We start from the raw sequence: 14,495 nt of genomic DNA, 5'->3' as shown, positions 1-14,495 counted from the left end.
ATTACCGTCCAAACATACATTAATATAATGAAGCAAGCTAATGAAATTACAGTCTTATTTAGCCTCTGCTCTACTTTATGGCCAAATTCTGCTGTAAGAGGGACAGCCTGACATTGAATTCAATCCTTGCTTAAATATTCAAACTGTTATGAAATTCTTATATACCGTTGTTTCAAGATCAATACGGAGATTCCAATCTAAATTTCATCATTTCTTTCATAAAAAAAACGAATTTCAATGTTTTATTTATTTTACTTTCGTATACATGGTGTTTCGTAAGTAGTATAAGTAGTGTAAAAAATTTCACGGTGTGCATGTGTTTTGGGACTTCTTGGTATTTTTTAATTGAACAACCTTTTTTCCATGATTGGACTTGTAATAGTTTGGGTTAAATGTTTAAGAAAATCTACACATCCCTTTTTTTAGACATTTGTATAGCCTTTCGTGTATCATATACAGGGTGGCGCACCTCATTCGCCTCGGTATATGTAGAGAAGCAATGTGCATAATTTAAAATCATTTTTAAATGTACAGGGTGGGTCAAATTCGACACTTTTAAATGGAAACACCCTTTTGTATAGGAGATAGACAAAAACTAATATCGGTGTCTGGAGCTCAATTTTTGTCAAAAGTATGATGGTGAAAACCGCATATCGATATCTGTTACCGTTTCGGAGTTACGGGGTGTTTTTCAAAAATGTGCATTTTTAACAAATCGCTGTAACTTTTTTGTTATGGAAAATTTTTTATTTTTATGAAAACATTTTCAAAGCACATTTTTACGTAGAATTTAATGGTTTAAGTATAATTTTTTTAAAATTAATAATTCAAGAATTATCAACAGAAAATTTGATTTTTTATATGGGACACACTGTATATTTTCAATTTATTGAAAAGAATTTAAAATTACCTTTCCAAAAATATAACACACTTGATATTTTGCTCGATTCCTCTTCGAGATATAGAGTATATAAAAATTCGCCCTCTTTAAGTAAGTAGGCTTTAAATGGCACCGGCTGTAATGCAAAAAAATTCTAGCTGTTAGCATCAATTAAAACGAAAATAATATTTGCTATGAGAGATGCGGAATTTTATAACAATTTAAAATATATTTAACCAACATCAACACATTTAAACTATATCTAATAACAATAAAAATACAAAACATGAGATTTTGCTACAGGTGTTCGACATATCGACCGTCTTCTGTTATGGACAGACGGGACAGTTTTTGAACATTTCTCGCGGAATTCAACTCAGTGGGGGTAAAAGATACCCTCTCATAACTGCTAAGTATTTCTAATTCTTGTCTAGATTATACGGAAGAATAAGGAACCTTTATTCTTCCGCAAATATATCCATAGGATTAGATCCATGGGCACTAAGTAAGGCGGCCTCGACGGTTAACGGCTGGGATCTTGGTTATCTATTCAATTATTCTTGAAATTGGCTGCAAAAATTTGCTGATAACTTCAGCGTTCAGAGGCGGTGCGTCGTCTTGCTGGAAAAATATGTTTTCGAGTTCCATTAAGGGCATATCATCAATAAGGGATCCAAAGCCTACTAGTTAAAAGTGGCGAACTTTTAAAAATTCTGTATTTCGAAAGGGATTATAACAAAATATCAAGTATGCTATATTTTTGGAAAGGTAATTTTAAATTCTTTTCAGTTAATTAAAAATATAGAGGGTGTCCCAAATAAAAAATCAAATTTTCTGTTGATAACTTTTAAATTATTAATTTTAAAAAAATTATACTTAAACCATTAAATTCTACGTAAAAAGGTGCGTTGGAAAAGTTTTCATAGAAATACAAAATTTTCCATAGCAAAAAAGTTACAGCGATTTGTTAAAAATGCACATTTTTGAAAAACACCCCGTAACTCCGAAACGGTAACAGGTATTGATGTGCGGTTTTCACCATCATGTTTTTGATGAAAATTGAGCTCCAGACACCCATATTAGTTTTCGTCTATCTCCTATAGAAAAGGGTGTTTCCATTTAAAAGCGTCGAATTTGACCCACCCTGTACAGGGTGTATATTTAAAGATATTTAAATATGCATGCTATAATAAATAATTTTGTCAACACATTGTACATTATTTTTAGAGTTAATTCTGGTGCTGACTTTGAAGCCAGAGAAATAAGTTTTACTAAAAAATTTGATTGCTTCGTTAAATGTATACAGGAAGAACATTTATATCTGCTTCGACTTATTTAAAAAAAATACATAGTGTTGCATTTGAAATAACGAAGTTTTCATGTAAAATAAATATTTAAAATAAGCCAGCACTTTTTGACACCCCTGTATACATTTAACGAAGCAATCAATTTTTTTAGTAGAGCTTATTTCTCGGGCTTGAAAGTCAGCACAAGAATTAACTCTGAAAAGTAATGTACAAGGTGTTGACAAGTTATTTTATGTCCAAAAAGTGAAATCCAAAAATGAAATATAATACCGGGTTTCATAAGAAAAAATATAACTTTGGTATGGATCTTAGTTCTGACACACCCTGTACATTTCGGAATAATTTTAAATTATGCACATTGCCTTTCCACATATACCCATAAAATATTTTGTTTCTATATCTTTCCGTTTTCGGATAATCAACCGAGGCGAATGAGGTGAGCTACCCTGTATATCCCGTGTATTAATTTTTCTTTATTGTCCAATAATTATCCATCCTTTTCGAACAAAATTGATCTCCTGAGTTTTATTTTCCCGTAAACCGTCCAAAATAGAAAAAAAACTAAAGAGATCAATTTTGTTAAAAAATATAAAACGCTATGGCGTACAAAAAAGTGGCTATAATTTGAATTAAGTACCATATATAGAAGCTATTAATTCTTTTCTTATCTTTTCTTATTTTCTTATTATCTTTTTAGGTATGAAGTATGCAATGATGACAATAAAGGCTCTTGTAGCTACAGTTGTACGAAAATACAAAGTTTATTCAGATTACAAGAACATTGAAGAGGTAGAACTGAGAAGCAACCTAGTCCTGAGAACGAAGAATGGCTTTAAAGTCCATTTTGAACTGAGAGAATAATGCGAATTGTATAATCACTTTTTTCATTGTAATTGACCTATGTACATAGTTTATATTAAGTAAATAATATTATAGCAACTATTTTTTAGCATTAAAATCATTGTAAATCGTCATTCTTAGCTTATTCAACCATTTCCAATTATGGTGTAGCCTCCCTCACATATTTAGACACTCTCTTGGCTATGCGGGGCCAAGTTATCCCTGCTAATTCCCTAATATATCATGATCCCATGTCAGGTTTAGTCTTCTAAGTCTATTAAACCCTCGTGGGTACCATAATGTAATTTTTCTGATCCATCTGTTGTCCGTTCTTCTTGCTAGTTATCCTCCCTATTGCCATTTGAGGGATTTGACTCTGTAAATGACCTGGGTCTTTTGTTGTATCCGTTCTATTCTTTTACGGTCTTTCTTGGTTATTCCCAGCGTAATTATGTTGGTGAAACGTAAATAACGTAACACCATAGATAAATGAAATAAAAGGAAAGCTCGTTGGAAAGCCCGTCAAAATATATAAATGTTTTGGGTGCGACCGTTGTACGCGATTTGGCGCTGCTATGGGGGTTGCTAAGAACAACCGCCAAGCAATAACAGAAATAATTTTCTCTTGTCAAAGTCGGAATGTTCAAAAATTATAAAATCTTTCAAAATTTAAACCGCCCTCATTGAAAAAATACCGAAAAATGTTTATAGCATCCATTCTCAAAGTAATTATTGCTATTTTGTGAGTTTAATTTAAATTTTACTTACTCAAACCCGTGATAATTGTGAAAAACTGGCATTATAAACTAAAAAACTATGTTGTGAACTGTGAACTGCAAAAACCATCGTGGATCGCGGCATAACGTGGGTTTCCAATGTTTCATATTGTCCTTATATAAAATAAAGTTTCTTGTATGCAAAAAACTGTATTTTATTTATAAAATTAAAAAAAAACAATAATAATAAATTCGAATAAATAATATTTGGCGACATAATTCCGGAAAAAGCCGAACCGATTCGAAATTATCAAAAGCTTTGGGTCGCGACCGTTGCAGGAATAGCGCACTTTCCAATCTAAACTTGTTTCATTTATCTATGGTTATTGTTAAAGTATCACATTTTCTGATAACCATTTTACCCGTTCCGTAGTATTGAACTAAATAAATTGTGTGCTTGATAACTTTTAAACACTATTTTTTTCAAAATATTCTTCACGAAGAGAAATGCATTTTTGCATCTGCTGGAACCAATTCTGAAAACAGTTATTCCATTGGCTTGTTGGCACCTTTAAAATTTCGTTTTTGAAGGCGCTGTCATCTTCTAGAGACTGGACCCTGTGACCACGCAGTTAATTCTCAATTTTCGCAGAAGTGAAAAAGTCGATAGGTTGTTTTTCGAGCTGTGTGGGAACTTGCATTATCTTGCTGAAGGATCATTCGTCGTTGAGGGTTAGTTTTCCGGAACTCAGGCAAACGAATAGATATGTACCAATCAGCAGTAACAGTTCTTTGATCTTGCAGGGAATTGTAGATACATGGCCCGTTTTTGAGACAAATGTCGCCACCATCTTTCTGGAAACACTTGAGAACGGATAACTTTCGTCGGTTTTGGGGGTTTATTTTCGGGTTTATAAAAGTGAATTCAGGATTCGTCACCACAAGACAATACTGTATATATTTTGTGAGTTTCTTGCATTAGTATACTCTTTCCCTCAACAAAAGCTATTTTTTTATGATTAATTATTTCTTTTCTACCTAACTATACAGGGTGGTCCGAATTGTATTCCGGAAACTTCGACAGCATATTCTGCAGATAAAAATAAGTAAAAAAGTCCGTATAAATGTATGTCCTAAAATGCTTAGTTTCGGAAATACAGGGTGTAAAAGTTTCATTTTTATTTCGATTTTTTCCAAATAATTTCTGAAGTAACGTCAATATTTGGATGGAAATTGGTATCTGGGAGTATTGTGACACGATAAATTTGATTTTGATGTCAAAATTACTCCTATTTGTAAGGGGCGCCACCTACATGTATTTTAACTGTTCTGAAGAGTAATAACTTTTCGACCATACCTGTATAAAACCACTGACTAAAAAATATACATTTTCATGACTTTTTATGTAAAAAATGTCTCTTGGTAAAAATCGCTACGAGCAACCGTTCTTAAGATATTTAGAATGGAAATAGTCAATACATGTCATTATTGACAAAAAATAAGCACACGTTGAGTATAGTAATTTGGCTGAAATAATAAATTTTAATTTTTTTAAATTAATCATAAGTTTTTCTGCGAAAAAATGATGATTAAACAATTTCTTTTGAACTTTTGACACAGAAAGATTTCAAATTTATGATTTCAGTCTAATTACTATTTAGTCAACATGTTTAATTTATGTCAATGATGACAGGTATTGATAATTTCGATTCCAAATATCTCGAGAACCATTACTCGTAGCGATTTTTACCAAGAGACCTTTTTTATGTAGAAAAAGTCGCAAATGTAAATTTTTTTACTCAGTAGTTTTATACAGGTACCGACGAAAAGTTATTACTCTTCAAAACAATTAAAACACATGTAGGTGGCACCACCTACAAATGGGAGTCATATTGACATCAAAATCCCCAAATTTCTCATGTCAAAAAACACCCATCCACCAATTTTCATCCAAATATTGGCGTTACTTTAGATTATTTGGAAAAAATCGAAATAAAAATGAAACTTCTACACCCTGTATCTCCGAAACTAAGCATTTTAGGACATACATTTATACGAACTTTTTTACTTATTTTTATCTGCAGAATATGCTGCCGAAGTTTCCGGAATACAATTCGGACCACCCTGTATATTGTTAAACAAAATATTTGAATATTTTTTTGCTTATTTCAACCAGTTAAAATTACTTTCTAACGATATTTAAAAAAAACAATTTTATGGTTTGTCGCGATATATTTTAATTGTTTATCACAAACATCAGATGATTATATCAAATTAGTGTGACTATATATTAATATTAATTGATTGTAGGTATTTTCAAAAACTGGTATTGCAGTTATTTAGTTAATATTACTCATTTTAATATGTAGTTGTAGCGTTTTGTAGTTAAAAAATATAAAAAATATCTATTAAACGAAGTTATTATAATCTTGTTATTATAATTAATATTTCATATTCATCCTATATTTTACAAAAAAAATATCGATACAGTCTAAATACAATTTTTCACAATAAAACAAGTATTTGAAAGACATTTCTGTGAAATATTGTTCCTTAATTTTTACTTTACACAAAAAGAAAATATTGATTTGTATGAGTATCGATAGTAATAAGTGCTAATAGTGCAGCAAATTTTCAATTCATGATATTTAAGAGCTATGAAAATTAAATGTAAGTATTAATATTTTCCTTCATAGTCGTAAAAAAGCTTAAGGTAAGCACACACAAAATGCAAAACTGTGCCCTTAATCAGGGTAGAGCCCTTAATCATTTTCTCTAAGACCCCCACAGCTGCTCAGTCTTTTTGCACAGTCCGTCTGTGGAAACATTTGTGCAGTTAGTTTGGTTTGTTTAACAAATCACCAGACAACACTGCCAGTGTAGCCAACTATTTAAGTGACTCCTCACCAAATTGTGTCTTCGAAACCACCAGAAACCACTAAAATTTACTATTTTCTCATTTGAACAGCTTGCCGATATGCCTGCAAAAATTAGGTTTGCACTGGCGGCCTGTGCGAAAAAACTAAACGTCTGTGGAGGCCTTTAAGTTTCTACGTTACATCTCAAGAGAAAGACGCTTTAACTGTCTATTATTCAAGTTTAAAAAATTTATCTTTCATTATTATTTTCACAAATAAATAATCTTAGATAACTCAAACTATATAGGTAACATAGTATAACATAATATCATTCAATAGAGTTCTTTTGTGTCGGTAGCTGTCAGGATGTTTCATTTTCTTGGCTATAACTTATTTTAATGTTTTAAAATTTTATTAAGTATGGAATAAAAGTTTTTGAATTTGATGCTTTCAAAACGGATTCATTTAACTCAAATTTTCTGTTGTCTATTTTGTCTGCGACATAAGTTTATGTTATTTGAAAGAACTACCTAAAACTAACTAATTATTTGTTATTACGCAAAATACAGGGGCGGATTCTGACTTTTCAAGAAATCAATAAAACAGTATATCTTAAGCTCCGCCTACACATAAGGTATTACTTGTCAGTATTTCAGTCAAAACGTATCACAAGTATTTTGACAGTTTTATGTATGGAGTGTAGAGATGAGGAGAAATATCTCTTCTGGGACTTTATTGGAAAAAGTGGTCACAAAAATGGGAAGAATAAGGGTTCACCAAATAACCACAGTGGCGCTAATGACGTATAAATCTAAAAAATAAAAAGTAACCATAGATAAGAGAATAAAAGTAACATAACCAAATATTACCCAAAAAAACTTTGTTTTTATTTTTTAGAATATAAAACAATTATTTTTATATATTAGAGGCCCAGTCTATTGCTGTTAAATAAAAATCAGCGAATGAATAAAATCCATTATTAATTTAATGTGACATGAAAATAAAATTTGTATTTTTTTGAAACCCGCCGGAGAATGTCGTAAATAACGAATACATACAAATACACGGGTTTAAATGGCGAGTAAACGAAAAAATTAGTATAAAATTATTCTAAAAGTGTTAGAAAGTATAATTTGTGGAAATTCCAAACAAAAAAATAAAAAAGGTAAATATTTGGATGTCTTTAGAAGGTGTAACGGGTGTAACTTGCATTATAATTTATTATTCTAGCTAAAAAAGTTTTTAGATGAGTTGAACTACGGTAGCGAGCATAGTTTTATCACCGGTTTTGCTAGTGGGGCATAATTGGAGCTATTTCGGCTATAACGAAATTTTTTAAAGGTACGTAATTATAATTTTAGAAGATGTTCATAAAACATTTAATCACTAGTTGATTAAAAAAGTATACCATTAATATTGCAATTTATATTTCATCATCTCATAGTATATGTCTATTTAATTTTTTTATTATGTAACGAGCACTTTGTTTACTCAGTTGTTCCGTCGAACTGTTGGAATCCATTTTTGCTATTGATCAAATCAGTGTAAAGCCCCGTTCTCAGAACTGCGACTGTCGCCAGCGACACGACAAAAGAACCAATCAGATTTGTACAAAATTCAAACAGCTGTCAATTTTAAATTTAGTACAGCTCCCATTGGTCGTTTGAAGTGTCAATCAGTGTCGCTGTCGACACGACTCAGTTCTGAGAACGGGGCTTAAGAAATCACGAAGCTAGAGTAAACGCCACGAATGTTTGGGAGTGATTCATCGCTTGATGAAGTTAGAATCGACACGCGCGCTATCATTTTTACATTAAAAATGTAAATTTTTACCAAATACGTTTTAATAAAATATACGGAGAGTAATCATCTGCCTGCGCTCCTCCTACCTAAAAATGTTAGCGTGATTGACAAAGACGATACTATATCGCGTTTCTTTGATTGATTCGTTTTTGTGCGTCAGTCCATTGGTGTGCTTGCAGTGCGACCAATGGGGCATTCCAGTTTATATTTATAACCAAATATATGTTTTGACAAGACTTTGACAGTTAAAACAACAAATTACAACAGATTATATATTGATTATTATATGATTTGAAAGACCACGGCACTGGAATTAAGTTTTATGTGACCTTGAACAGATTAGTTCACATGGTAGCGACTGATGAATCACTCCCAAACATTCGTAGCGTTTACTTTATAAAATGTTGTTTCGGGAGAGTTGAATATTCGGAAAAGTTGAGTTATTGAATGTTATTGCACCCAACAGCGCCCTAATTACGCTCTCCTTTACGCGTTAACATTTTTTTTGGCAATTTTATTAACATTGAAATTGTTACAACACAAGAAGACGCCTAGTTCGAATTCTTTTCACTTATTTTTTACTATCCGAAACAGCGTTACATCACACAAACCTCGTACCTTAGTGTTTTATAGTTTCAACTAGCGTGTACCAACGACTTCGTTCGCGTCGAATTAATCATTTGTAATGGTGATGATAAAGCAAAGCAAGAATTTCCATTAACATACACACTGGATAACATTTTCTCACATTTATGTCAGCATGAGAAAAAACAATACGGCGTTATTATTATATAACTTGGTAATATTTGAGGGGTAGTTTTATCTCGTTGGAATTTGACTTTTGAAAAATCCGTTCGCCAAAAATAAGCTTTTTACGTCAAGCAGTTTAAGCAAAATCGCGTGGTTAAGAATTTACCCAACTTTTTGGAACACCCTGTATGATTTTTTAGAAAATTTCAAAATATGTAAAAAAACAAACAAATTATGCTTGTCCAAGCGTTTTCGCGAAAGACTAACCGTTTTTTAAATAAAAAATATTGTAATATTTGAGGGCGTTTCACCCTCTTTCTCTTGGAATTTGAGATTCGAGAAACCCCTCCTTATCGAACCTCTACACCCCACAGTCAATCCGTTTGCCAAAAATCAGCTTTAAACGTCAAGCAGTTTAAGCAGAATCGTGATTACTCAATGGTCATATTTTATGAAACACCCTGTATAAATTTATAAAAAATCTTAAAATATGTAAAAATCAAAATAAAATTGTTTAAGCGTTGTTTAAGCGTTTTTTTCGGAAACTTAACCATTTTTTAAATAAAAAATATTGTAATATTTGAGGGGTGGTTTCACCCTCTTGGAACTGGAATTTCGAAAAATCCCTTCATATCGAACCTCTACACTCTAGAATCAACATGTATGCCAAAATTGAGCTTCTTACGTTGAGTGGTTTGAGCAGGATCGTGATTAATCAATATGTCAGTCACTTAAGGATTTTATATATTAGTATAGAAGTATAGATAACTGCACTAGCAAAAAGGCAAAATACTTAAATAGGTATTATGACAAAAGCACAATTTCAATATTATTTTAATGCGATCGACATGACGGAGGCGTGAAATATATATTGATAATTTCTGATTTCTGCCGTAGAGTGCGCTGCGGTCGGAATTTGTTAAAATCAACTAAAATGCACCAAGCCTATAGAACTAACTGAATAAATATTTTCAGAAAAATATTTCTATAAATTTTGGAAAAATTCCTGTATTAACTCACAAAAAACCTTACTATGATTCTACTTTCAAATATTTTTTCTATGATCTCTCTATAGGCTTAATGCATATAATGATCTCTCTGTAGGCTTAATACTGTACTGGCAATATTTGAATATATACCAATTAAATGGTGTGCATTAAAACTAAGCCTAGGCAATGTAATTAGTTATATTCTCATTACCAAAACGGCACATTTCCAACTGCAACTGGTGACATGGTTCCAATCTTCCGGCTTTCTCTAGTAGTTTTTCTCCTAGGTGGCAGAACGAGAATATCAGAATGTGAAATTGTTCAAATCTAGTATATGTAAAAAGGGTTACTTTCCATCTCGCTGCAACTGTTGATGTCTCTAACCGATAGCATCTTCATAGATGCTGATGAGTGCATTCAACATTGTCGTGGAAGTGCAGTGCATACAATCGTCTAGTTTAAGTAAGTAGATTTATTTTACCAGTAAGGTGGCGGTATACACTCACAGGCACGAAAAACGTGCCCTTTAAAATTTTAATTTATTTTAATGTTATACAGGGTCGCTTTTATGTATGGAAACGGTCGATTATTAGGTAGAATATAGGAGATACCGCAAAAATGTAAATACAAAAGTTAGAGGATTTTAAAATATCTATTAGCGAGTAATAAATTTAAGTATACAGGGTCGGTCATAAAGTCGTGGCACATCAAAGTTTCATTTTTTAAACGGAACCCCCTGTATATTATTGCATATTTTGGTTCTTCCTTCAATTTTAAGCAAAAATAGAGATACAAACTATGTACCTCATACCAACTGTTTCTAAGTTATTGACATAGTCACTTAAACAATTTGATTCTGAAATGATTCTGGAACAATTCATTTTTAAATCCACTGTATATCGAAAACGGTAAGAGCAAAGTATACTAAACTATATATTTTTGAAATTAGCTAAAATATGTCTACGGACCATGCTAAAATATGTGGGGGTTTCCATTTAAAAAAAATCAAGATGGCGTCGTATCTGTCAAAATTGACGTTGTAAAAAATTTTAATGTAGAAAATCGGCATCCTCGCGAAAAATTACATTAAAATATCTTTTTACTATCTTAAAATAGAAAACAGGAAATTTAAATTGGGTGAGACACTTAAAATGATTCTGGAACAATTCATTTTTAAATCCACTGTATATCGAAAACGGTAAGAGCAAAGTATACTAAACTATATATTTTTGAAATTAGCTAAAATATGTCTACCGGACCATGCTAAAATATGATAGGGTTTCTATTTAAAAAAAATCAAGATGGCGTCGTATCTGTCAAAATTGACGCTGTAAAAAATTTTAATGTAGAAATTCGGCATCCTCGCGAAAATTTACATTGAAATATCTTTTTACTATCTTAAAATAGAGAAGAGGAAAAGTTTAAATTGGATGAGACACTTAAAATGATTTTGGAAAAATTCATTTTTAAATACACTGTATATCGAAAACGGTAAGTGCAAAGTATACTAAACTATATATTTTTGAAATTAGCTAAAATGTGTCTACCGGACCATGCTAAAATATGTGGGGGTTTCCATTTAAAAAAAATCAAGATGGCGTCGTATCTGTCAAAATTGACGTTGTAAAAAATGATGGTGTAGAGAATCGGTATCCTCGCGAAAAATTACATTAGAAAATCTTTCTACTATCTTTAAATACCAAACAGGAAAATTATAAATCGAGTGAGACACTTAAAATGATGTCCCTGTACCTCATACCAACCGTTTCCGAGTTATTGACATAGTCACTTAAACAATTTGATTTAATTAATTTCGATGTGTGGTTTGATTTAATGATGCCATTCTGCCGAACCTGTGATACCGTTGTAATGGGGTTTTAAATACCTATTAGCTACAAGTAAATTTAAGTATATAGGATCGGTCATAAAGTTGTGGCACATCAAACTTTATTTTTTAGCCGACCATACCAATAGGTATGGGTAGGCTATTGGGATCGGCAAAAAAAAAAGTTTTTTAATTTCACTCAAAATGAGTTATTTGGTTTGGTTTAAATGACCTAAATACAAAATATTTTCGTGGTGTCTGTCTGTCTGTCTGTCTGTCTGTCCGTCCGTCTGTCCGTCTGTAACACGATAACTCAAAAACCGCTGAACCGATTTTAACCAAATTTGGCACAAAAATACTGTGGCACCCGAGAATCTGGCCATTAGTTTTTGGTGGGGGTGGGGGATTGGTAAGGGGGTATAGGAGGGGGTTAAACATTTTAAAAAATCGTAACTCCAAAATTACAGTAACTATCGAATCGCGGTTTTCAAATTAAGATTAGGAATAATATTTGCAACAAAATTTGTAATAACATCAAAATCAGTCAAAGTCGCAGTTTTCGAGATATATATTTAGTATGGGCGGCTATACGTGCCTCCCGGCGCGGCGGCGCACAGTGCTTCGTCCCATGGACAAAAATCAAAAAATAAGTTAAAATTTACTAATATCTAAATATATAATTTTATACTTATAGCAATGTTCAACCATCCTGTATATTATTTTTCATAAACAGCGTTTTTGTTAGCAAATATTTTCACTAAAAATAAATTTTGCGATCATTATCTCATCAGTGAAAAGAATAACATTCATAGTAGTTCTGTATATTATGGAGTTAAACGGGTACGTACTTAATTGAAAGCCACTATGGATATTGTTAAACAAGGTATGTCCTTTAAATTTATTTCTAAACAAGTTCGTGATTGTTTAGTTTTTATTTATTTTTTAAGATGATTCTTAAATGGGTATAAAAATTTTACGTTTTCAAACTTCAAAAAGGCATTTAAAAAAAACATATCAAAACATATCGTATTTATTGAATATTTTTGTTGCCATATTTATACACTTTTAATTTTTGTATAGTTCACCTGCGTCTGCTTGCGACGAACTTTATTTTATAATACTTTTCAGATGGAGTAAAATTGATAAGCAATGCCGATCTGGCTAATACTTGGCTTGATCATAAGGACAAGAACTCAAAATTATTTGTATTTCAAAAAATATGTTCTTATTACAAATTGATGAACCTTCCAGTCAAATGAGACACCACTTGTGACTGAAAAAGTCCACTATGTTGGAGCGAAACGTCGCATTAAAAAAGTGTCCACCTTTCAATTTATTATAAAATCTCATACCCAAGAAAAGGAAAAAATAATATATGGATATGGTCTATTAAAGAGGTAACTATTGTTACGTTTTTCGTCGGTTCCGTGTGGATAGAAAGTCACAATTTATTTAAACACTATTTATTTAACACTAATTAACAAAAACAATAACGATAAAAGACTTATAGAACTATTTACAAACGATTTATAACTAAGAATTTATTTTGAATTTTAGCGCGTCAACTGTATATTTATAACTGCCCCTGTAGGTCACGGCCGCCGGCTTTTATACCGGCAGGTAAAGAACTCTAGAATTGTCCATAGATCGTTAGGTGCGCAGAGAAGGTTTTCGAATGTTCTCGTATGTACTAGTCCATTCCAGTGGGACTCGATTCTTCTCGAACGAATGAATCATTGCGGTGTCTATGCGATGTTAAGGTCATCCGAGGGCGGGCCATATTGTGAGGTTAGGTCGAGTCCACACCGGCCCGCAACACTGCCCCCTTCTTAGGTACATGCTCGTCCCGAGATGTATACGGTGAATGAAGGTATTTGCAAAGCTGGCCCCTGGTACATTGCGAAGTCTGGTAGAAATAGCAGTCTACAGTTTTCTCTCCCGATCTCAGCTTTGGGTTGTAGCAGCAAACGAGGATCTCGATTCCCGTAAATCTGAACAAGACTTCAATCATGTTCCGGATTGTACGCCAACTCAAACCATCGAGTCCACACGCCAGCTTCGGAATGGCTAATCGTGCAATGTTGTTGTTTAGCAGGGCTTCTCTCAGTTCAATCAGGGTCTTCCATAGATTGAGATAAGTCGGCTTACTCGGGGACCATTCCTTGGTGACCAGGTAGAAGATGTGCCTTGCTTGACCATGTGCATTGTCGGTTAGCCTCAAGACGCTTCCAACCTCTGGATCCTGTCGGCGTAGTTCTCCGACACGCCCAAACTTCTCATTGAACGTCGCAGCGATTCCTCTGGACATCCGCAAATCTCGAGCCACACAATGAGCGAGCGAATAATCAGGAGGCACGGAAAAGAGGTCTCGTTGATCTTCTTTGGTTACACCATAGCGAGCCTTCTCACTGCTGTTGTATCGGGCCATGAAATCGTCAAAGGACATCTCCGAATCAGGGGGATCAAAGCTGCAGGTTCTCACGGTCCCAGCACGATCTTCTATTTCGCCTTGGTAGGGGCTCAAACG

At 32.9% G+C, this 14,495-nt stretch overlaps 1 protein-coding gene across 1 annotated transcript in view; it reads left to right on the top strand.

The window, feature by feature from the left end:
- LOC115888687 (cytochrome P450 4C1-like) overlaps positions 1 to 3,144 on the top strand; it is a 36,778-nt gene extending 33,634 nt beyond the window's left edge. The window contains exon 12 of the mRNA XM_030908468.1: positions 2,885 to 3,144. Coding sequence (XP_030764328.1) covers positions 2,885 to 3,048 — 164 coding nt within the window. The 3' untranslated portion in view covers positions 3,049 to 3,144. The remainder of the gene's footprint in view (positions 1 to 2,884) is intronic.
- The last annotated feature ends 11,351 nt before the right edge of the window (positions 3,145 to 14,495 follow it).

The sequence above is a fragment of the Sitophilus oryzae genome, unplaced genomic scaffold, assembly GCF_002938485.1.
Source record: "Sitophilus oryzae breed Bouriz unplaced genomic scaffold, Soryzae_2.0 scaffold_806_pilon_pilon, whole genome shotgun sequence".
Taxonomy (NCBI): Eukaryota; Metazoa; Arthropoda; class Insecta; order Coleoptera; family Curculionidae; genus Sitophilus; species Sitophilus oryzae.
The sequence above is the reverse complement of the archived record's forward strand: the minus strand, read 5'-3'. Positions and strand labels throughout refer to the sequence as shown.